The sequence below is a fragment of the Sparus aurata genome, chromosome 12, assembly GCF_900880675.1.
Source record: "Sparus aurata chromosome 12, fSpaAur1.1, whole genome shotgun sequence".
Taxonomy (NCBI): Eukaryota; Metazoa; Chordata; class Actinopteri; order Spariformes; family Sparidae; genus Sparus; species Sparus aurata.
In genome coordinates this window covers 29,342,098-29,364,797 of record NC_044198.1, presented here as the reverse complement: position 1 = coordinate 29,364,797, position 22,700 = coordinate 29,342,098, and the positions used below count along the sequence as shown (strand labels likewise).

The 22,700-nt window shown below is 46.3% G+C and overlaps 1 protein-coding gene across 1 annotated transcript; it reads left to right on the top strand.

The window, feature by feature from the left end:
• Nucleotides 1–9,910: 9,910 nt before the first annotated feature.
• On the top strand, nucleotides 9,911–16,481 carry LOC115592680 (cilia- and flagella-associated protein 53-like). The gene is made up of 8 exons (XM_030435722.1): nucleotides 9,911–10,085; nucleotides 11,497–11,726; nucleotides 13,789–13,962; nucleotides 14,049–14,352; nucleotides 14,524–14,742; nucleotides 15,329–15,545; nucleotides 15,637–15,739; nucleotides 16,140–16,481. Exons 1-8 carry the CDS (start codon nucleotides 10,017–10,019, stop codon nucleotides 16,381–16,383), a joined length of 1,560 nt encoding a protein of 519 aa, XP_030291582.1. The 5' UTR covers nucleotides 9,911–10,016; the 3' UTR covers nucleotides 16,384–16,481.
• Nucleotides 16,482–22,700: the final 6,219 nt, after the last annotated feature.

Below are 22,700 nucleotides of genomic sequence, written 5' to 3'. Positions count from 1 at the left end.
AATGCAGTCAGACAAGTACCGTTCTCCTGGCAACCGCCAAACCCAGACTCATCCGTCAGATTGCCAGATGTAGAAGCAAGATTCATCACTCCAGAGTACATGTCTCCACTGCTCTAGAGTCCAGTGGTGGCGTGCTTTACTCCACTGCATCCGATGCTTTGCATTGCACTTGCTGATGTCTGGTTTGGATGCAGCTGCTCGGCCATGGAAACCCATTCCATGAAGCTCTCTACGCACTGTTCTTGAGCTAATCTGAAGGCCACATGAAGTTTGGAGGTCTGTAGTGATTGACTCTGCAGAAAGTTGCAGAAAGCAACCTCTGCGCACTATGCGCCTCAGCATCCGCTGACCCCGCTCTGTCAGTTTGCGTGGCCTACCACTTCTGAGTTGCTGTCGTTCCCAATCACTTCCACTTTATTATAACACCACTGACAGTTGACTGTGGAATATTTAGGGGCGAGGAAATTTAACGACTGGACTTGTTGCACAGGTGGCATCCTATCACAGTACCATGATGGGATTCACTGAGCTCCTGAGAGCGACCCATTCTTTCACAACTGTTTGTAGAAACAGTCTGCATGCCTAGGTGCTTGCTTTTATACACCTGTGGCCATGGAACTGATTGTAGCACATCTTGAGAGTCTATGTACTGTTACGCCCCTGATCTAGGGGAATCAGTGATATAACATGATGTGCTGCTCCCCATTCTTCCCACTCCCAAGAAGGCCAGTGTCACAGGAACTTTTAAATTAAAGGTAGCATTTTATTTCTTCAGAGGGAGAGAAGGCCAAAACAACAAACAAAAATCATCTAACTCCCTACCTTCCCTACACAAATCAAAAGTATTAACAAAAAGACAAAATCTTACCTACCTCCTAAACAGGGGAAAACAGGAGAAAAGGTTAAAGAAAAGGCATCTCCCTCCTACTAGGCTACACACAATTTACTAAAGGTACAAGGTTACAAAAGACTCAGGTAGACAATTTACACTATGTTTCACAAAACACAAACTCAAAATCCTTATCAAGCTAGACACTGGTCCCAGTTGGATGTGGGTGAATGGTTGGAGAGGAAGAGTGCAGCCAGACAGTGGTTTAAAAAAAGCTCCTCTCCTGCCTCTGGCCAATCCGGCAGCAGCAATCAGTTGGGCTCCAGCCAATCAGCATGTCCAACCTGCTATCATCATCCCGAAACACACTCAAAGCAGACTGCTCACACACTTGGGGAAGGAGGAGGGACAGAGCAGCATCACAGCTCCACACACACACACACACACTATAATAATGACCTAGGGTCATAACAGTACAAATAAGAGTATGGGCACAGGCAGCCATTGCTCTGCAGGATCCACAGCTGGATCGATGATTATGATGATGTATAGACACTGTCTAATTAAAAAGGTTGCTTCATCATACTGTGGTCTAAATGTGCATGTCGATAGTTCCAGAACGTCCAAGTTTTACATTAGCTAATTTTAAACTCAAAGAAAAAACTCTTCAATAAAAGGAACTCTGAGTTATCTGACCAACTGCTTGTGATGTGTAGTTTCTTTTACCTATATTGTGGATATACACTGAACAAAAATATAAAAGCAACACTTTTGTTTTTGCCCCCATTTTTCATGAGCTGAACTCAAAGATCTACAACTTTTTCTATATACACAAAAGATCCATTTCTCTCAAATATTGTTCACAAATCTGTCTAAATCTGTGTTAGTGAGCATTTCTCATTTGCCGAGATAATCCATCCCACCTCACAGGTGTGGCATATCAAGATGCTGATTAGACAACATGAATATTGCACAGGTGTGCCTATGGGGCCGTCCAGACAAAAACGCTCTTTACTGTAAACGCACATGTATTGCATCGTATTGGCCGATCATCCGAAAACGCAGCCCTCGCGTTCTAATGTGGACAGCGAATCTGCATACTTTCCGAAACAATGACGCCATCGCCCCACCCTTCGACCTCTAGCCTTCGACTTCTGAACCCCATTTTCGTCTTCTTCTTGTTGTGTTCAGATTCTCCATCTACTGTTTGTTTGCGCCAAGCTTTATGTGCATACTCCGACTCTTCTTCTCCGTTTTTGGTGAATTTCAAGTGCCACCTATAGACCTGGGATATGAACTACAGTGTGTTGAGTCATTTTCAGTGGATCGTGTGGATGCAAATATTCTTGAAACGATGCCGAGGAAGACGGAGGAAAAAAAGATTGTTTTGGTACGTGTGGACTCAGCCTTAGAGCCCGTCCACACAGATCCTGTAAACGCAGTGCCTGAAAATGCACTTTTTTGAAACCGGATCTCAGGGTGGAAAAATCCGAAAACGCAGCCCTCGTGTTTAATCTACAACAAAATAATATCTCTCTCTACTGTATAACCAAAGACTCGACATGCTTTATTAGGCCTAAAGTAATCTCTCTTTAACAAGTGTCAATGGTACAAAAATAAAATAAAAATAAGAATCTCTCTGAAATAATGATAGAAATAATGCGTATCCTGTATTAACCAATCAGTAACACATTTATCAGGATTTTTTCTGTAGCCTAATCCATCTATACATTAAGGTCGTTTTCACAGGTTTGAACAAAACTGTATACATAGGCCTATAAAAATATATAACCTAGCTTAGGTATCTTTCTTTCACCCTTTTCTCTCCCTCCACGTCGGACTGTTGTCTCTACTCTCTTCGTCTTTCGCACCCCGCAGCTAGACAGGCAGGTGGTGACTCCGGTGTTGATTTTTCAAAATAAGGGTAGGCTATTTGCAGTGTAGCGTCACATTTCACGAAAAACACCATGTTTTGTGCCAAAACCACATTTCATACAATAATTTACATTAATATAAACATAAAACAACATAAAAACAAGGTTAAAAAAAAAAAAAAAACATTATTCTGAAGGTGTGGCGGCTTTTATTTTGCCGTGGCAGTGCACCACAATCAGTTACATGTAGAGGAAACCTTGCACATACTTGGTGTGACGCCATCGCCATCGCCCCACCCCTAGACCACTAGCCTTCGACCTCTGAACCCCGCGACGTCTCATAACAACAACAACAACAACAATGGCGGACTACATGCTTGTGTTGGTGTTTCTTGCAACTTACTCGCCTTGTAGTTGAGTGTGAGTCGCAGCAGCAGTTCGAGCTCATTATCGGTCCACACAAATGATTCTGGTTTGCTTGCACTAGCCATTTCTGTCGTCTTCATGTTGTGTTCGGTTTCTCCATCTACTGTCTGTTTGTTTACAGCGAGCAAGCTTTATGCGCATGCTCCGTCTCTTCTTCTCCGTTTTTGGTGAGTTTCAAGCACCACCTGTAGGCCTGGAATATGAACTACAGCGTTTTGAGTCGTTTTCCATAGAGCCGTCTGGACACAAATATTCTTGAAACGATACCAAGGAAAGAAGGAGGAAAAAATTATCGTTTTGGTTCGTGTGGACAAGGCCTTACGCTGGCTACAATAAAAGGCCACTCTGAAATGTGCAGTTTTATCACACAGCACAATGCCACAGATGTCGCAACTTTTGAGGGAGCGTGCAATTGGCATGCTGACTGCAGGAATGTCCACCAGAGCTGTTGCCTGTGAATTGAATGTTCACTGCTCTACCATAAGCCGTCTCCAAAGGCGTTTCTGACAATTTGCCACGACATCCAACCGGCCTCACAACCGCAGACTATGTATAACCACACCAGCCCAGGACCTCCACATCCAGCATGTGGATCCTCCAAGATCATATGAGACCAGCCACCCGGACAGCTGCTGCAACAATCGGTCTGCATAACCAAAGAATTATCTGCACAAACTGTCAGAAACCGTCTCAAGGAAGCTCATCTTCATGCTCGTCGTCCTCACGGGGTCTCGACCTGACTGCAGTTCGTCGTCGTAACCGACTTGAGTGGGTAAATGCTCACATTCGATGGCATCTGGCATGTTGGAGAGGTGTTCTCTTCAGGGATGAATCACGGTTTTCACTGTTCAGAGCAGATGGCAGACTCGAGTGGGTGAGTGGTTTGCTGATGTCAACGTTGTGGATGTTGGCGTATGTTATGGACAACAAACACAGGTGCATTTTATTGATGCCATTTTAAATGCACAGAGATACCGTGATGCGATCCTGAGGCCCATTGTTGTGCCATTCATCCACAACCACCTCATGTTGCAGCATGATAACAGCCCCATGTTGCAAGGATCTGAACACAATTCATGGAAGCTGAAAACATCCCAGTTCTTGCATGGCCAGCATACTCACCGGACATGTCACCCATTGAGCATGTTTGGGATGCTCTGGATACGACACGTATACAATACGCATACGACAGCGTGTTCCAGTTCCTGCCAATATCCAGCAACTTGGCACAGCCATTGAAGAGGAGTGGAGCAACATTCCACAGGCCACAATCAACAACCTGATCAACTCTATGTGAAGGAGATGTGAGGCAAATGGTGGTCACATCAGATACTGACTGGTTTTCTGACCCCCCCAATAAAGCAAAACTGCACATTTCAGAGTGGCCTTGTATTGTGGGCAGCCTGAGGCACACCTGTGCAATATTCATGCTGTCTAATCATCTTGATATGCCACACCTGTGAGGTGGGATGGATTATCTCGGCAAAGGAGAAGCGCTCACTAACACAGTTTTAGACAGATTTCTGAACAGTATTTGAGAGAAATGGTTCTTTTGTGTATATAGAAAAAGGTTTAGATCTTTGAGTTCAGCTCATGAAAAATGGGAGCAAAATCAAAAGTGTTGCATTTATATTCTTGTTCAGTGTATTTCAATGGGATGATTAAAAAAAAACATGTTTTTTGAGGAACATGGAATATTAAATGTAAACAACTTTTCATTTCAATGATATTACAAGAAAACAATCACACCGGGGTAATTTTTGACCCACTTATGCATCTATGGGTTAATAGGCTAACATTTTGTAGCTTTGTAACTAGCATAATTGGATTCCCTGATGTGGGTTTAGCAGTTAAAATCAACATTCCAGCTTATTTAGAAGCCGAGATATTACAAATTAAAGTTTCACGGCGACCATTTTTAAAAATTCAAAATGGCCGCCACATAGACATCTGGGCAAATGCAAACATTGATTTTCTGACTCCTTGTACAATAAACTTTAAAAAAATACATAGTTTAACAAATCCCCCCAAAATTCCCACAAAAGTATATAGTGAACATGACTATATTCCACACCTCAGCTTTCCCATATCATTCATAGGCAAAATATATACACTGCACTGCCACTGTGGTTAGGCTGAAATGTTTTGTAATGACAATAAAGTTGAAAGAATTTCATCACATTTTCATTATTAGTCTATATTAGTCTTATGTATGGCACACATCAAGCATCTGTTTGTTTGTTTTTTAATTAAAATGTAACGTCCACTGGTCACATGTACTTCTCTTCTCTCTTCAGATGCACTTTTAACATATTTCACCGAGTGACAGACTGACACAGCATCAGGTGCTCCTGTCCTCTACCTCAGCACAGCAGAGAGACACAGCATCAGGTGCTCCTGTCCTCTACCTCAGCACAGCAGAGTGACACAGCATCAGGTGCTCCTGTCCTCTACCTCAGCACAGCAGAGAGACACAGCATCAGGTGCTCCTGTCCTCTACCTCAGCACAGCAGAGAGACACAGCATCAGGTGCTCCTGTCCTCTACCTCAGCACAGCAGAGAGACACAGCATCAGGTGCTCCTGTCCTCTACCTCAGCACAGCAGAGAGACACAGCATCAGGTGCTCCTTTCCTCTACCTCAGCACAGCAGAGAGACACAGCATCAGGTGCTCCTGTCCTCTACCTCAGCACAGCAGAGAGACACAGCATCAGGTGCTCCTGTCCTCTACCTCAGCACAGCAGAGTGACACAGCATCAGGTGCTCCTGTCCTCTACCTCAGCACAGCAGAGAGACACAGCATCAGGTGCTCCTGTCCTCTACCTCAGCACAGCAGAGAGACACAGCATCAGGTGCTCCTGTCCTCTACCTCAGCACAGCAGAGAGACACAGCATCAGGTGCTCCTGTCCTCTACCTCAGCACAGCAGAGTGACACAGCATCAGGTGCTCCTGTCCTCTACCTCAGCACAGTGACACAGCATCAGGTGCTCCTGTCCTCTACCTCAGCACAGCAGAGAGACACAGCATCAGGTGCTCCTGTCCTCTACCTCAGCACAGCAGAGAGACACAGCATCAGGTGCTCCTGTCCTCTACCTCAGCACAGCAGAGAGACACAGCATCAGGTGCTCCTGTCCTCTACCTCAGCACAGCAGAGAGACACAGCATCAGGTGCTCCTGTCCTCTACCTCAGCACAGCATCAGGTGCTCCTGTCCTCTACCTCAGCACAGCAGAGAGACACAGCATCAGGTGCTCCTGTCCTCTACCTCAGCACAGCAGAGAGACACAGCATCAGGTGCTCCTGTCCTCTACCTCAGCACAGCAGAGAGACACAGCATCAGGTGCTCCTGTCCTCTACCTCAGCACAGCAGAGAGACACAGCATCAGGTGCTCCTGTCCTCTACCTCAGCACAGCAGAGAGACACAGCATCAGGTGCTCCTGTCCTCTACCTCAGCACAGCAGAGTGACACAGCATCAGGTGCTCCTGTCCTCTACCTCAGCACAGCAGAGTGACACAGCATCAGGTGCTCCTGTCCTCTACCTCAGCACAGCAGAGTGACACAGCATCAGGTGCTCCTGTCCTCTACCTCAACACAGCAGAGTGACACAGCATCAGGTGCTCCTGTCCTCTACCTCAGCACAGCAGAGAGACACAGCATCAGGTGCTCCTGTCCTCTACCTCAGCACAGCAGAGTGACACAGCATCAGGTGCTCCTGTCCTCTACCTCAGCACAGCAGAGTGACACAGCATCAGGACTAAAGGCACCAACAGACCTGCTAACTGGACATCTCTTTTAACTGACAAAGTGAGAGTTAGTTCACAGAGGACCATTTCAAATAAAAAAGCAGTTACACATTTCCCGAAAACAAAGATGGAATAGTGTCAACATGACTTTTGTAACAGAGTCTTAGTCAATGCTGAAAAAATCTAAAGAAGCTGGCTGATGTACTCAAACAGAAATGATAGCTTGCACTGCTTCTGCTGCTAAATGTTTCCTCCAAAAGAACACAGACTTAATAAGGAAGGACTGTAAAAATGCAAGTCACTTGCTGAAGGTTCATGAGGACAGCCAGGAGCACAATACCCACATGGCTACATGGAAGGAGCTGAAGGTTGTTCTGCAAAGCAGCTGACAATAGATAAGAGAGAGACGGCACTCTGAGGCTGACAGATGATATGTTTGCACAATGCCTTATTTATATTGTATTTTTATCATTTGTTTATTTCTTCAGTTTTTATTTGGTGTGATATTTTTAACTTAAAAGGAATACAATCTTGAATACATACATGCAGTTTCTGTGTTCAACACTCACATAAAGTTTGAATTGAATTGAACTGAATTCTGTGAGTGTATGAAAATTCATTGTGAAATTGACTGCGATGCAAGAGGGCACCGGCTAAGATCTTGCCTAGGGCACCAAATTACTCAGGGCCGGCACTGGGTTACATAAACTATCAGCTGTATCAGTGTTTATTGTGCCTGATGTAGATCAAATTAATAGAAGAGTTTGATGCAGCGTCGTCTCTGAGTGATGTCACAAGGACATTTTACTAAAAAACAGAATGGGAATAAATTATACTGGGGTTTATTTCATCACTGGTTGTTTGGACACAAGTTTTATTTGGATTTTTACTGTAAATGTAAATCAGTCTCAGTCATCAGTTTTCAGTCTGCTTGATGTCTAAATATCAGTGTTGGCCCTGAACAACCACATCAGTCGACCCTAGTAGAGATAAATCCACTAACAGGACTGAAGGGACGAGGGAGAAAAGTGAAAGAACTCCTGAAGATTGTTGAGTATCTGAGGAGAGCTGGAAGAGATACAGAAGGTTGACTCTCTGAAGGCGTCCAGATGACTTTTATGAACCAGCTACACAGTATTTATTAATATCTATAAAGTATTCATACAAATCAACTAATCTTCTCAATAAACATCTGCTAATAAATGATTTATAAATAAAAGCGTTTAATTGCTTATTAACAGTGAAATAAATATAAACTAAAGTTTTATTAACTGTAATTTGCCATTTAATTGTTTATTTTATTGATATGACAGATATGATAAAGTGTTTGTTCTGCAGGAGGAGCAGGTGGATGAACTCCATCCATCCAGCAGGTGGCGCTGCAGAGTGATGATATAAACTGAGCAGCATGTGATTGTTCAGGAGCAGCTGATCTGTAGAGAAATCAATAGTTTATTTGTTAATTTTGTTTGGAAAAATAGACACCACCATCTCAAGAAAGACATTCTTAGTTTAGAGAGAGCAGAAGGAGGTTTGGAAATTCTTTTTTTTTTCTACCTTTAATTTAAATGGCTTAAGAAATGTTTGGAACTACCAGAGTCTCTATGGAGGTTTATTCCACACAATATATTCAAAAAAGTAGGAGGCTTAAGGTTTCTAACGGGCTGCAACTTCACAGTTTCTAAATTACCACTGAAACTCTCAAAGTTTTATCAACAGGCTTTACGCTCTTGGAAATTGTGTTATGTTCACAACTTTTATCCACACAAAGAATTGCTTTGGAACAATCATGTCATATTCAGTCATATTACTATTAACAACAAAAGTGTATATAATGAGAGCTGGATTAAGAGGGACATAATATTTGTGACGGCCTTGTTTGACGATAATGGAAATCTTTACAGCTATCAAGACTTCCTGAAAGCTTAATCCTTTCCAGGGAAATATAGAGAGTTTGTTTCTGTTGTACAGACTGTTCCTGATAAAATGTCACTTAAGTTACCAAAATATTAATGTTCAGAGACCTTCTCTAAAGGTTGATGGGGTTGACATAATGGATAGAAAATGTACAAACAAACATCTAAGGAAAGTATTTCAGAGACATAATAAGTTTTCACCCAGAGGAAAGTTTTTTTGGGATTGGCAGTTGGTTGATATAAACTGGCGTAAGGCATGGTTGTGTCCCTCTCAATTCTGTATTTCGAATAAGATTAGAGAAGTTCATTTTAAAAATGTACATAATATTTACCCTTGTAACAAATCAATTTCTAGGTTTGCTGAAATGGATGAAATGTGCACTTTTTGTGGAGATGAGTCAGAGACAATTTTGCATTTGTTTTGTATTTGCCCGTTGTCATCTATAATATGGAGGGACATGGAAAAGTTTATCTACAATAAAACTAAACAGTACATAACAATTAGACCCAAAGATATTATTTCAAAATTTGAATATAATGACAAATCAATTTGCTCCACAATAAACCTCATGATTTTAATCAAACAAATTCCACATCCACAAGAGTACATTTTCCAAGTCCCTCCCAAACTTTAATGTCTTCACAAATGAGTTTATTTTTTATATAGATACCTTGAAATTGATGCCAAACAAGAAAAGTGAGCGCACACTATTATACTTAGTCATTTTCACTTACCCCAAAATAAGAAGTGCCTTATATATATTCAATTTATTTTATTTTATTTACATATATTATTTTTATATTCAGATATTTTTTTTTATTGTTTTTGTAACACCTCTTTATCACTCAGTGCCTGTTTTTATCTTCACTCTGATTGTCTGTACTTTTACAAACGTTAAATAAAGACTTTCATTGAAAAAAACAACAAAAAGGAGCAGCTGATCATCACAACAACAGGTGGTCTGTCAAGTGTAAAAACATGAAAATGATAACAAAAAAGTTTGAATCCATAAAGTTGAAAACAAACCTGGTCACTGCTTAGTTTCTCTCTCCTCTGTGATTGGTGGAGGTAAGCGAGGGGCGGGGCCTCCACCAGCAGGGGCGCTGTTGTGTTTCATGTTTGTGGTTACCATGGTAACTGAACGCCTCTGTGTAATGTTGACGGACCGCACGGACTGATCGATACTACTGATCATCTTCATCATCATCTTCATCAGACAGTTTAAAATGCTGCTGGGTCAAAGAAGGAGAAGATGTCGGGAGTTCACCGGACCGACGCCTCATTCAGTGGCCGTGGTGAGTCACCGACACACGGTCACTCAGAGCCCGTCTGTCCCGTCAGAGAGGAACCAGACTCCCTTTAGAAATCACTCAATTTAGAGAGTTGTTCCATGAGGAGAAACTCAACAGACGTTGTTAAACTCTGTCTCTGACAAATATTAAATCATCGTCTCCTTCTGGTAAATTCAGCATAAAGTTTAATACATGAAGCCGAACTATTAACCACAATTTCACCAGACTCCATTAACAAATCAGCTAATTTTAGGAGTTGTTGTGTAGCGTAAAGCTTTATAAACATTATGAAACTGTGTGTGTGACAGATTGTAAGTCATTGTGTCCTTGTTGTAAATTCAGCATTAAATCGTTCAGCTGAAGTTGTTTGTCTCCTTGTAAAAAGTGTCAGTTTGTGGCAGCATGTCTGTACCAGCCTGTCTGCTTCTGTGTCTAAAGTGCTAAAGTCTTACCTGCCAACATTGATCAGCTGTTTGAACACACTGTTTACACTGATTTCACTATTTACACTCCATTTATGAAAGAAGAAACATGTTATTGATCTAAACATGTCACATGTTACAAAGACACTAAACAGTAACAATATAGGCTACTTCTTTGTCCCCGTGGAGAAAGTCCCCAGACTCCCTTAACAAATGTGTCAGTTTAGTAAGTTGTTGAGTTGGAGACACTTTATAAACTCTGTGAAACTCTGTCTCTGACTCATTCTGCATTATTTGGACCTTCTTGTTCATTCAGCAGATGTTCTACATGAACGTCTTTCTGTCTTTGTGCAGAAACATGTTGTCTGTTGCATGTTGGTTCATGTTACACAGTGACTCAGTGTTTAACGACACATGATGTCAGGTGAGCCGTTTCTTTGTTTTATGTTTTCTTTGAGTGAATATTATTCATCTCACAGCTGTGTTCATTTAATAACTAGCTGATGTAACTCATTTAGACTGCAGCTCATTTTACATGGAGACGTGTTTAAACAGGAACACAGACTTAACAAGAAATTATAAACTAATTAAAATAAACCTGAAACACATGATGAGGTATGACAGCAAATGATTTAATCCTTCATCATTCATTCATTTAAAGTTTACTCAGATACATACATGTATGATTTCATAACCTTTGGACCAAATGTAGACTCATTATTAATAACATAATTGATCTGTGATGAAGGTGTGGAGTCATGTGACTACAGGTGTGTTCTGTTCGCTCGTCTTCTTCATCTGAGAACGTTTTTACACATCTGACCGCGAGACAAACGTCCAACATGGATACAATAATCAATTTCTTTAACAAATAACAAAATAAGTTTGAAGTTGAGGAACTTTATATTTATTTAGACCTCAACACACACACACACACACACACACACAGTCTGAGACCCGAGTCATTAATAAACGTGTTCTGTGTCTAACAGATAGCAAAAGCTCCGGCTTCGAGGCCGGTGGACCATCTGATCCTGGACAGACAGAAAGAGGACGCGGCCCGAGACAAAGTTCTGGAGTTCAGCAGGATTCAGCAGAAATGCGACAGGAAGACGACGTGGCTGAAGAGTTCAGACAATCATTTCCTGAGAGGAACCATCAAGAGACAAGTCCAAACTGTTCTGAAACAGCAGGAGGTCCAGGTCCAAAAGAGGAGAGACAGGTCCGTCTGGCTCATCACTCACAGTTACTCGAGTACTTTACAGAGTCCTTCCCTCTCAGATAACGTCATACTTCTACTGCATCTCAGAGATAAATACTGCCTAATCCTGTCTGTCTCTACCTGTCTGTCTCCACCTGTCTGTCTCCACCTGTCTGTCTCCACCTGTCTGCCTCATCCTGTCTGTCTCATCCTGTCTGTCTCCACCTGTCTGTCTCCTCCTGTCTGTCTCATACTGTCTGCCTCATCCTGTCTGTCTCATCCTGTCTGTCTCCACCTGTCTGTCTCCTCCTGTCTGTCTCCACCTGTCTGACTTCACCTGTCTGTCTCCACCTGTCTGCCTCATCCTGTCTGTCTCCACCTGTCTGTCTCCTCCTGTCTGTCTCCACCTGTCTGTCTCCACCTGTCTGCCTCATCCTGTCTGTCTCATCCTGTCTGTCTCCACCTGTCTGTCTCCTCCTGTCTGTCTCCACCTGTCTGACTTCACCTGTCTGTCTCCACCTGTCTGTCTCATCCTGTCTGTCTCCACCTGTCTGTCTCCACCTGTCTGTCTCATCCTGTCTGTCTCATCCTGTCTGTCTCCACCTGTCTGTCTCATCCTGCTGTCTCCACCTGTCTGTCTCCACCTGTCTGTCTCATCCTGTCTGTCTCATCCTGCTGTCTCCACCTGTCTGTCTCCTCCTGTCTGTCTCATCCTGCTGACTCCACCTGTCTGTCTCATCCTGCTGTCTCCACCTGTCTGTCTCCACCTGTCTGTCTCATCTTGTCTGTCTCCACCTGTCTGTCTCATCCTGCTGTCTCCACCTGTCTGACTCCACCTGTCTGTCTCCTCCCGTCTGTCTCATCTTGTCTGTCTCCACCCGTCTGTCTCATCCTGCTGTCTCCGCCTGTCTGACTCCACCTGTCTGACTCCACCTGTCTGTCTCATCCTGCTGTCTCCACCTGTCTGTCTCCACCTGTCTGTCTCATCTTGTCTGTCTCATCCTGTCTGACTCCACCTGTCTGTCTCCACCTGTCTGTCTCATCCTGTCTGCCTCATCCTGTCTGTCTCCACCTGTCTGTCTCATCCTGTCTGTCTCATCCTGTCTGTCTCCACCTGTCTGTCTCATCCTGTCTGTCGCCACCTGTCTGTCTCATCCTGTCTGCCTCATCCTGTCTGTCTCCACCTGTCTGTCTCATCCTGTCTGACTCCACCTGTCTGTCTCATCCTGTCTGCCTCATCCTGTCTGTCTCCACCTGTCTGTCTCCACCTGTCTGTCTCATCCTTTGTCTCCACCTGTCTGTCTCATCCTGTCTTTCTCCACCTGTCTGTCTCCACCTGTCTGTCTCATCCTTTCTGTCTCCACCTGTCTGTCTCATCCTGTCTGTCTCATCCTGTCTGACTCCACCTGTCTGTCTCATCCTGCTGTCTCCACCTGTCTGTCTCATCTTGTCTGTCTCCACCTGTCTGTCTCATCCTGCTGTCTCCACCTGTCTGACTCCACCTGTCTGTCTCCTCCCGTCTGTCTCATCTTGTCTGTCTCCACCCGTCTGTCTCATCCTGCTGTCTCCGCCTGTCTGACTCCACCTGTCTGACTCCACCTGTCTGTCTCATCCTGCTGTCTCCACCTGTCTGTCTCATCTTGTCTGTCTCATCCTGTCTGACTCCACCTGTCTGTCTCCACCTGTCTGTCTCATCCTGTCTGCCTCATCCTGTCTGTCTCCACCTGTCTGTCTCCACCTGTCTGTCTCATCCTGTCTGTCTCATCCTGTCTGTCTCCACCTGTCTGTCTCATCCTGTCTGTCTCATCCTGTCTGTCTCCACCTGTCTGTCTCATCCTGTCTGTCTCCACCTGTCTGTCTCATCCTGTCTGCCTCATCCTGTCTGTCTCCACCTGTCTGTCTCATCCTGTCTGACTCCACCTGTCTGTCTCATCCTGTCTGCCTCATCCTGTCTGTCTCCACCTGTCTGTCTCCACCTGTCTGTCTCATCCTTTCTGTCTCCACCTGTCTGTTTCATCCTGTCTGTCTCCACCTGTCTGTCTCCACCTGTCTGTCTCATCCTTTCTGTCTCCACATGTCTCAGGCTGCGTGTGCTGCTGGAGGTGGAGGAGCAGCAGTTCCTGCAGGAGATGGAGGAGAAGATGGAGACATCGGTGGAGAAACAGGCGAAGATGAGAGAGCGAGCTAAGACTCTGAGAGAGAGGAGAGAGAGAGACAGACAGCAGCTGGTCTCAGAGAAGCTGGACCAGATCTTCAGGTGAGCACACCTGCAGATCTTCACTGTAAGAGTCTCTGCTCATCGTTAGAGAGCATACCTCACCAGGTGATCGTGTGTGTCGTCAGGGAGCGGTGTGAGGAGCTGCGCACCATCCAGAGCCGACGCAGAGAGCAGCAGGTGTGCTCAGAGCGAGCCGCTCAGGTGAGGAGCCGGCAGGAGCAGGAGGAGCAGAGGCAGCGCGAGGAGAAGGTGTTCGACGAGCTGTGGGAGGCCGACCGACGAGCCAAAGAGGAGAGAGAGGAGCAGAGAGTGCAGAGACAGCAGCAGAGAGACATGCAGCAGCTGGAAGTCATCAGGAGACAGATGGAGGAAGCTGAGCAGCAGAGACAGAAGCAGAGACAGCTGAGAGACGAGGAGGCGGAGCTCATGGTCTGCACACACACACACACACACACACACACACATATACTTATAGTATATATACAGTACATACAGTAAATACACAGACCGTACTGTAGAATCAGGAGTCATGGTTCAACATGAAGTACTGTTCTGTTCTCCTCTGTTGGACCTGACCCTCTGGACCTCTCGGTGGTCCAGCTGCAGCAGCAGGAGGTGCAGCGGCTGCAGAAGCAGCGCGAGCAGCAGCAGAAGCTGGAGGATCAGCAGAGCAGACGGCGGCTGCTGGATCGAGGTTTACGGCTGAAGATGAAGCGTCTGGCCAGAGAGCAGCAGGACGAGCTGCAGCGAGACATGAACATCCTGCAGCAGCTGCTGCGACAGGACACTGATGAGAAACAGGAAGCTGCCCAGAGGAAGGTGAACACACTTTACTGCTCAGCTCCACAGTGTGATGGCAGGATGGCAGCCACCGCTATAAGTGTATGAATGTATTTATGTAAGTCGCTTTGGACAAAAGCATCTGCTTAATACCCTTAAATGTAAATGTAAATGTAAAAAATTTATGAATACTCTTTATTCACTAAAAGTACTGACAGGAAATACTCTGTTACACAGAAAAGTCCTGTATTCTCTGACTGAACTCAGGCAAGCTTCATCTCCTCGTTAAGTCAAACTGGACTCAAACTGTAAATCACCTCTGTACTGTAAATCACCTCTGTACTGTGTCCTCTGTCTTCACACTGACATCACATCTTCACTGAGAGGCTGCTGAGCCCTCTCACCTGTGCTGACTCCACCTGTGGTGACTCCACTTGTGATCTGAGGCTGACTACTGTGAGCCGCTTGCTAACAGCAGCTATTAGCTACAGCAAAGTGTAGAGTGAGCAGCAGTTAGCGGTTGGAGCCGCCCTGTTTAGTTTTGGATCCTACTTCAAATTCTGGTTGTTTCTGAGGGATGACTCGGTTACAGTTGAAGCTAACTTCTGAGCTCTGTGTGTCTCAGGCTGAGCTGCGTGAGGAGCAGCAGAGGTACCGGCAGTATCTGGCTGATGAGCTGCAGAGGCAGAAGGAGGAGGAGAAGGAGACGGAGCAGCTGATCGAGGAGAAACTGAAGGAGGTGCTGACTAAGCGGGAGGAGCGGAGTCGACTGCAGCGCGAGGCCAGAAACCGACTGATGAAGGAAGTGATGGAGGCTCGAAGTCTGCAGATTCAACACAAACGTGAGAAAACTGAGCATTTCATTCACAATGTGGATTAATCTACCGCTGAACATTTTCCCTGATAAACGTCCCGTGTCCTCTGGTCCTGCAGTGGACATGAACCAGCAGAAACAAGAGGAGCTGTCAAAAGAGAGAGACGAGCTGGCCAGAGCGATGGAGGAGATGAAGCTGATGGACGAGGAGGAGAAAAGACGGTACGTTAGCAATCAACCAGGATGCACACTGCCGGGTCCTGAACGGGTCTCTGTTGGTCCTGAACTGGTCTCTGTTGGTCCTGAACTTGTTTCTGTTTCTGAACTGGTCTCTGTTGGACCTGAACTTGTTTCTGTTTCTGAACTGGTCTCTGTTGGACCTGGACTGGTCTCTGTTGGTCCTGAACTGGTCTGTGTTGGTCCTGAACTTGTTTCTGTTTCTGAACTGGTCTCTGTTGGACCTGAACTTGTTTCTGTTTCTGAACTGGTCTCTGTTGGACCTGGACTGGTCTCTGTTGGTCCTGAACTGGTCTCTGTTGGTCCTGAACTTGTTTCTGTTTCTGAACTGGTCTCTGTTGGACCTGAACTGGTCTCTGCTTCTGGTCTCTGTTGGTCTTTGCAGTCAGAAGCAGACCCGTAAGGCGTATGAAGCCGACCTGAAGGCTCAGATGAGGCAGCAGCAGCAGCTTCGGTGCGAGCAGAGAGCTGAGGCTGACAGGGAGTATCAGCAGGGTCTGATCCAGCAGGAGCTGTACAACCAGAAGAAAGACGAGATCCTGTCCAGACCCACATCTCACACCACCGCCCCACATCCATTCAGACGAGCAGAGGGATCCAAGTCCGCCTCCACAGTCCGCAGCACATAGTCAGCCTGCACATGAAAGTCAAATACTTTAATCGACACTTCACTCTGATGTTCCTGTAAAAAAGGAAATCTAAATAATAAATTCTGTTCATGCTGTGAGATTTGTCTTTAATCCTTTCAATCAAAATAAAACTACCCAGAAAAAACTCTCAGTATCTTTACTTGTGACCAGACTTTCAGGTTTCAGGAGTCTCCTTCACTTATTTCTGTCTCATTAACCAGCAGCAGCATGTGCTAACATGCTAATGTTTAACACCATCTCAGATTAGCATGTTAGCATGCTGACATCAACTGATAACTGAAGCGTTGGACACATGCTGACCTGATGGTGGCGCTCCATGAAAGTCAGAGGATCAGTTCTACCAGTGGCTCCAGAGGGGAACATCCTCACTACATGCACCTGGTACCTGTAGCTGGAGGGCAGGTGTTGTGTTGGGTAATGCAGTATTTACTGAAGGTGAGCGAGGAGATCCATGTTGCATCAAGTCTGGGGCTTTTATTGTGAAAGAACCATAATCCAGGAAGAAACAAGGTGAGTCAGTGTTTGTTTCAGCTCACAGGTGATGCAGACGGGCTGATCCACACACGAGCCCTCTGCTGAGTAACTCAGAGCATTTACTCGAGTACTGCACCTCAGTTTGAGCTACTTTGACTTGACTTGAGTATTTTCTCTTTTTCTCTGTGTCAGCTGTGATGAACTGATAATTAACTGCCCAGATGTTTAAAGTGATGAGTCATAATTAAGGCTGATTATTTACATCAACAAATCAGTAAAATAAATGTTTGATTTATAAAAGACAGACAACAGTAACACAGCTGGTTCCATGTTCACACAGGAGACACTGAACCAGATTTAAAGGAGCAGTTCTCATAGTTAACAGAACAGTTCTGGAGCTTCACAGTGAGACACAGTTGCAGCGCTCTGCTGACCTCTTTGTTGTGCTTCCTTCATGCTTGTGGCAGGAAGATAAAAGCTGTTCTGGGCGGACCGGCGTCCTGTCAGAGTCATCAGCAGGTTAACACCTCATACCTGCAGAGGGAGTGGTTTGGGAGTGGACTCATTAGCTCGTGTAAGAATCAAAGTTAATGCTCAGACAGGTCTGAGACGAGCTGCTTCCCACAGTCAGTCAGGTGATCCAAGGAACAGAATGAACGTCTCTGGACGGAACCACTGACCCGACACAGGATCCAGAACTCACCAACAGGATGACCAGTGATTACTACCCCTACTCCCAGGTAAGGTCCGTTTCTTTATATGTGAGAGTTCTGACAGGGCCGACAGAGGTGTGTGGGTTAATGTCCACACACACACACACACACACACACACACACACACACACACACACACACACACTCACACACACTATCAGTATATTCTTGTCCACATTACACAACATCGCTGATAAGATTTCTCTCCTCGGAGGACCTTGTTCTTCAGGTCCAACAGAGGATCAGTAAAGGAGCAGTTCACCCAAAACCTAAATACAGTCATCATCTCCTGATATCAGGCAGATGGAAAGTCAGGTGAAGTTGTGAAGTCTAACCCTGAACACAAAAATAAACTCAAAAACTAGATTAAATCTTTGCAGAATTAGCTGTAAGCGTTGTACCTGTAGACATACAGACGACCGTCACTGGATCACTGTGATACTGAAGAAAGCTTTAAAACATGAAGTTTCTCAGGCAGGTTCTGCTCATGTGAGGAGAGACTTCTTACAGGATTTCTAAGTGGACTGATGTCAGGAGAAGTGTTGTAGTCCTCAGAACAGTTCTGGAGCTTCACAGTCAAACAGAGTTGCAGGTTATTTACACCCTCGCCTTGCGGTCGAGCTCGTGCTCCACCTTCAGACGGGGTGCACACTCTGGACAGTACATCACATCTGGACCCAGTGTTGGAGGTGGCACCATGTTCATTCAAAAAACAGAACTTTCTGGGTATAAATTACCCGGATCTTCTGCAGCGTGCGGGTAACAGAGCGTGTGCACTACAGACTTCCTCTGATCGTCACCTGGTGTCTGTTGTGATCACCTGTCTGTATTGATCTGTTGTGGATGTTGATTGAACATGTGATCCGTGATGATGTCATCACAGTGTGACCGCGTGCTTTTATTGGCATGAAGTCAGACGATAACACGGCTGTAAAGATGAGGATGCAGCAGCTTCACATCAGGCAGACTCTCTGTTGTCTCAGCAGAGATGTGAAGGTTCAGAACAAACAGAACCTCGGTGCTGATCCGGTCAGTGCAGCAGAACATTTTTAATGTCAAACATGAACTCAGCGTCTCCTGGCCCATGTGCACAGTGGAGTTTTGTTAGAGCTGTGTTGTCCTCTGCAGCCATGTTGGTTCTGACCCATAATGCAACTGACCTATGACATCACAGCATGACATCACAGTGAGGGGTTGATGATACTGTTTTGTTCAAGGTTGATACCGATCACAGAGAGACTGATAATCAATATTCAAAACCAATATACATGAACAGAAAACACTGAATCCGTCTGTCTGTGACATTAAATGTCCCATGATGCTTTTCACCGTGATGTTCAGCTCCACATTAATCTAACAAAGTTTATATTAAACCTTTTGAACATCTTATGAGTTGCAATCAATCACTTTGATTCAATCATCACAAATGAACAGAATCTCTGTGACGTCATCTCATCTTCATTTTATTTGTTATTCAGTGAAGAAAATTAAAACTCTCCTCCTGAATCCTGATGGACCCCTCAGCTCGATCCGGGGACCTCTGTGGGGTCCCGACCCTCATGTTGACAACCTGCGGTGTGTGTTGCAGTGCCCTGATGATCCAGTTGGTGTGTGTGCGTGTGTGTGTGTGTGTACAGAGATCACACAGTGTCGTCAGGAGTAGTTCCTGTGTGTTTGTCGCTGGATTCACGGATCATTTCACGTCGTTTCTTTCCGTCCAATCACTGAACAACTCACCACACACACCTGCCGGTACCGGGAGCCGCTCAGCACGGAGCACGCGGACCGAACCTGCACCTGTCCGGACCGGAGACATGCGGACTGGGAGCTGTCCGCCGCTCACCTGCTGTACATGAACAAACTTCCGGATTGAAGGATTTTAATGGACTCTTGATGGGAACAACGACCGGACCTGACCCGACCCGACCGTCGTAGTTAGTTGGTTCAGGAGGGAAGTCGAGCCGAACCATGTCTGTGAACGAGCTGTACACAAAGGTGAGCCTTTTACCTGGAAAACTGCCCGACGTCACGCTTATACACGGACAGGTGTCTCATCTACAGGTGTCCGATCAGCCGGGTTTAAAACTCCGTTCAGAATCTCCGTTTAAACAAATCGTTATTTTAACGAACACAGAGTGTGTGTGTGTGTGTGTGTGTGTGTGTGTGTGTGTGTGTGTGTGATACACCCTTTCTGTCCGACATGAACCAAACTCCATGTTGTTGTAACGAAACTCTGAGAGCTGTGTCACCTGTTCATGTGCGCTCGGTGCCGACCGGTACAACAGTGGTACTGACCGAAAATGTAAATACTGTCACAACTGTGACTGTGTTCTGGGCCGAACACGAGCCGAATGAGTGAGGAGACCGAGCAGAACACCTGGGGTGTGTCGTGTGTAGAATCGGTGTCAGAAGCGACGCTGCGCTTTAAAGTGACATATTTTTGAATGGAGTTCAACACGACAGTGAGCGGGAAGGTGCAGGAGCCGCTTCACCTGCGGACAGGCTCGGTGGGAGGAGCCTATCAGACCTGTGGAGTTTACATCAGACTCAGGAACAGCCGGACGGTTGTGTTTATTATGAAGGCACCTGGCTGTTGGAGGTGTGACGTCATCAGGGTTGTGGTGTGTGAGTGTGTAGTTTCACACTGTAAACATGTGAATGGATCCTCGGGTTGGTTCTGTTAACAGGCCCAGTTCTGTCCACAGAGCCCGCTGCTGTTTGTTAATCTGAGCAGATGTTCTGTCAGTCTCAGCTGAGGGAGAGCTTCAGTTTGATCCTGATCAATAAAACTGACAGATATTGATCCGGTATCGTGACAGATTGTCTGGAGGTTCTGATCAGTGTCTCAGACAGTTTGTGTGGAGGGCGGGGCTTTGATCTGGACAGCAGCCTGTAATCCCTCCTGCTGGACTCTGTAGTCCACATCATTAAGTAGGGCCACTTAAGAGCCGCTTCAAACACCCGCTGGGGGGTGAAATAATCCAGAGCTGCAGGCCAGCGAGGCCCGACCTGCTGCTCCATCTGTTGGTGTTCAGCGCCAACGTCAGCTGAGTCCCCATCAGACACTGGGGGGGCCCCCGCAGTCTCATGTGCTCATGGAACCAGGTGCCACGGTCCAGGGCCCCACAGTCCAAGGCCCCACAGTCCAGGGCCTCATAGTCCAGGGCCCCACGGTCCAGGTCCTCACGGTCCAGGGCCCCACAGTCCAGGGCCCCACGGTCCAGGGCCTCACGGTCCAGGGCCCCACGGTCCAGGGCCTCACGGTCCAGGGCCTCACGGTCCAGGGCCTCACGGTCCAGGGCCCCACGGTCCAGGGCCCCACGGTCCAGGGCCTCACGGTCCAGGGCCCCACGGTCCAGGGCCCCACGGTCCAGGACATCACAGTCCAGGGCCCCACGGTCCAGGACATCACAGTCCAGGGCCCCACGGTCCAGTGCCCGACGGTCCAGGGCCTCACAGTCCAGGGCCCCACACGGTCCAGGACATCACAGTCCAGGGCCCCACGGTCCAGGACCTCACAGTCCAGGGCCCCACGGTCCAGGGCCCGCGGTCCAGGACATCACAGTCCAGGGCCCCACGGTCCAGGGCCTCACAGTCCAGGACTCACAGTCCAGGGCCCCACGGTCCAGGACATCACAGTCCAGGCCCCACGTCCAGGACATCACAGTCCAGGGCCCCACGGTCCAGGACATCACAGTCCAGGGCCCCACGGTCCAGGACAATCACAGTCCAGGGCCCCACGATCATGTTTCATGTTTTAAAAAGCGGATTATTTCTGGCTGTCAAACCTGCCCGAGCTGATCCTGATCAGATATTTATTATTTCTTATCTTCGATGTGTTCATGTCACAGCTGCAGGTTCAGGATGTGTGAGGACGTCAGTGTGGATCACAACGTCACTCTTTACTGAACTGTGAAACTGAGATCAGATCAGAGAATCAGAGCTGAGACACTGAATCCGCTGTCAAGCCTGATGACATCACAACTGACAGACAATCAGTGAAGAGATGATCGATCAGCAGATGAAGTGACGACGTGTCAGGTTTCATCTGTTCATGATGAAACATGTCGAGGCCTCAGAGTTTAAAACTGCAAGGCGGGTGTCTGGTCCAGCAGAGCCGGATCAGGCCTGAAACACCACAGAGTGTGTGTGTGTGTGTGGTGTGTGTTGTGTGTGTGTGTGTGTGTGTGTGTGTGTGCTGAAGATAAGTATTTATTATTAATAATGATAATGTGTATTCACAGTCTAATGCAGCTGACGGTTCTCACTGTGATGTAAACAGAGAGGAGAAGTGTTCTGACCCGGTGTTTATGACGGGAGAACTGGATGATTGCAGGACGATCGTTAAAGTTTATTGAAGTTCCCCTCATTTTTTTGTTCAGGTGATTTTTTTCACTTCACAGAAAAATAAATCTTTTTTCTCGTGAAAGAATAAAGAAGAGGAGAAGAAGAGGAAGTGATGATTCTGATGTATAGAAACAGTGGAGGGGATCGCTGAGCGTTTCTCTCTGTGACCTTTAGCTGCTGTCGTCAGATCAAAGTTCCTCGACAGGTGCAGGGTGTGTTGTGGCTTCCTGTCAGACACACCTAGTGTGTGTGTCCCCCCCCCCTCCCCTGATGTAATTGTGGGCGGAGCCTCACAGATTCACCGGTTGAACAGAAACCTGAACAGACGGGTCGTGTGTCCACTCACAGTCTGAGTCAGGTGAGCGCTTCAGCTGCCGCTCGTCTTTATTCTGAACCTGTAGAACAACTTGTTCTCTGCTGTTCTTCTTGTTTCTTCACCTCCTCACACACAAACACTCCCCGACACAGCCATCAGCCAATCACAGGGTGACAGAGAGTTTGTAAGGAGGCTTTCTTTTTCTTTCTTTAGTCTGAAGAAACCAACAGAGCAGAGGAGGAGTGACTGACGGTGCTGTCAGAACTTTACTGTGTGTGAGGGGGAAGCAGAGCTGCAGTACAGGAACATCATGACACCTGACGACATGTTGGAGTGTGTCGCTGAGCTGCTGACTCAGACGGTCGTATTCAGAGAACACGAGATCTGAATTGATTCTCTTGTTCTGTTCTGGTTCTTTGTCTCTGACCCGGCAGGCTGACTGTCAG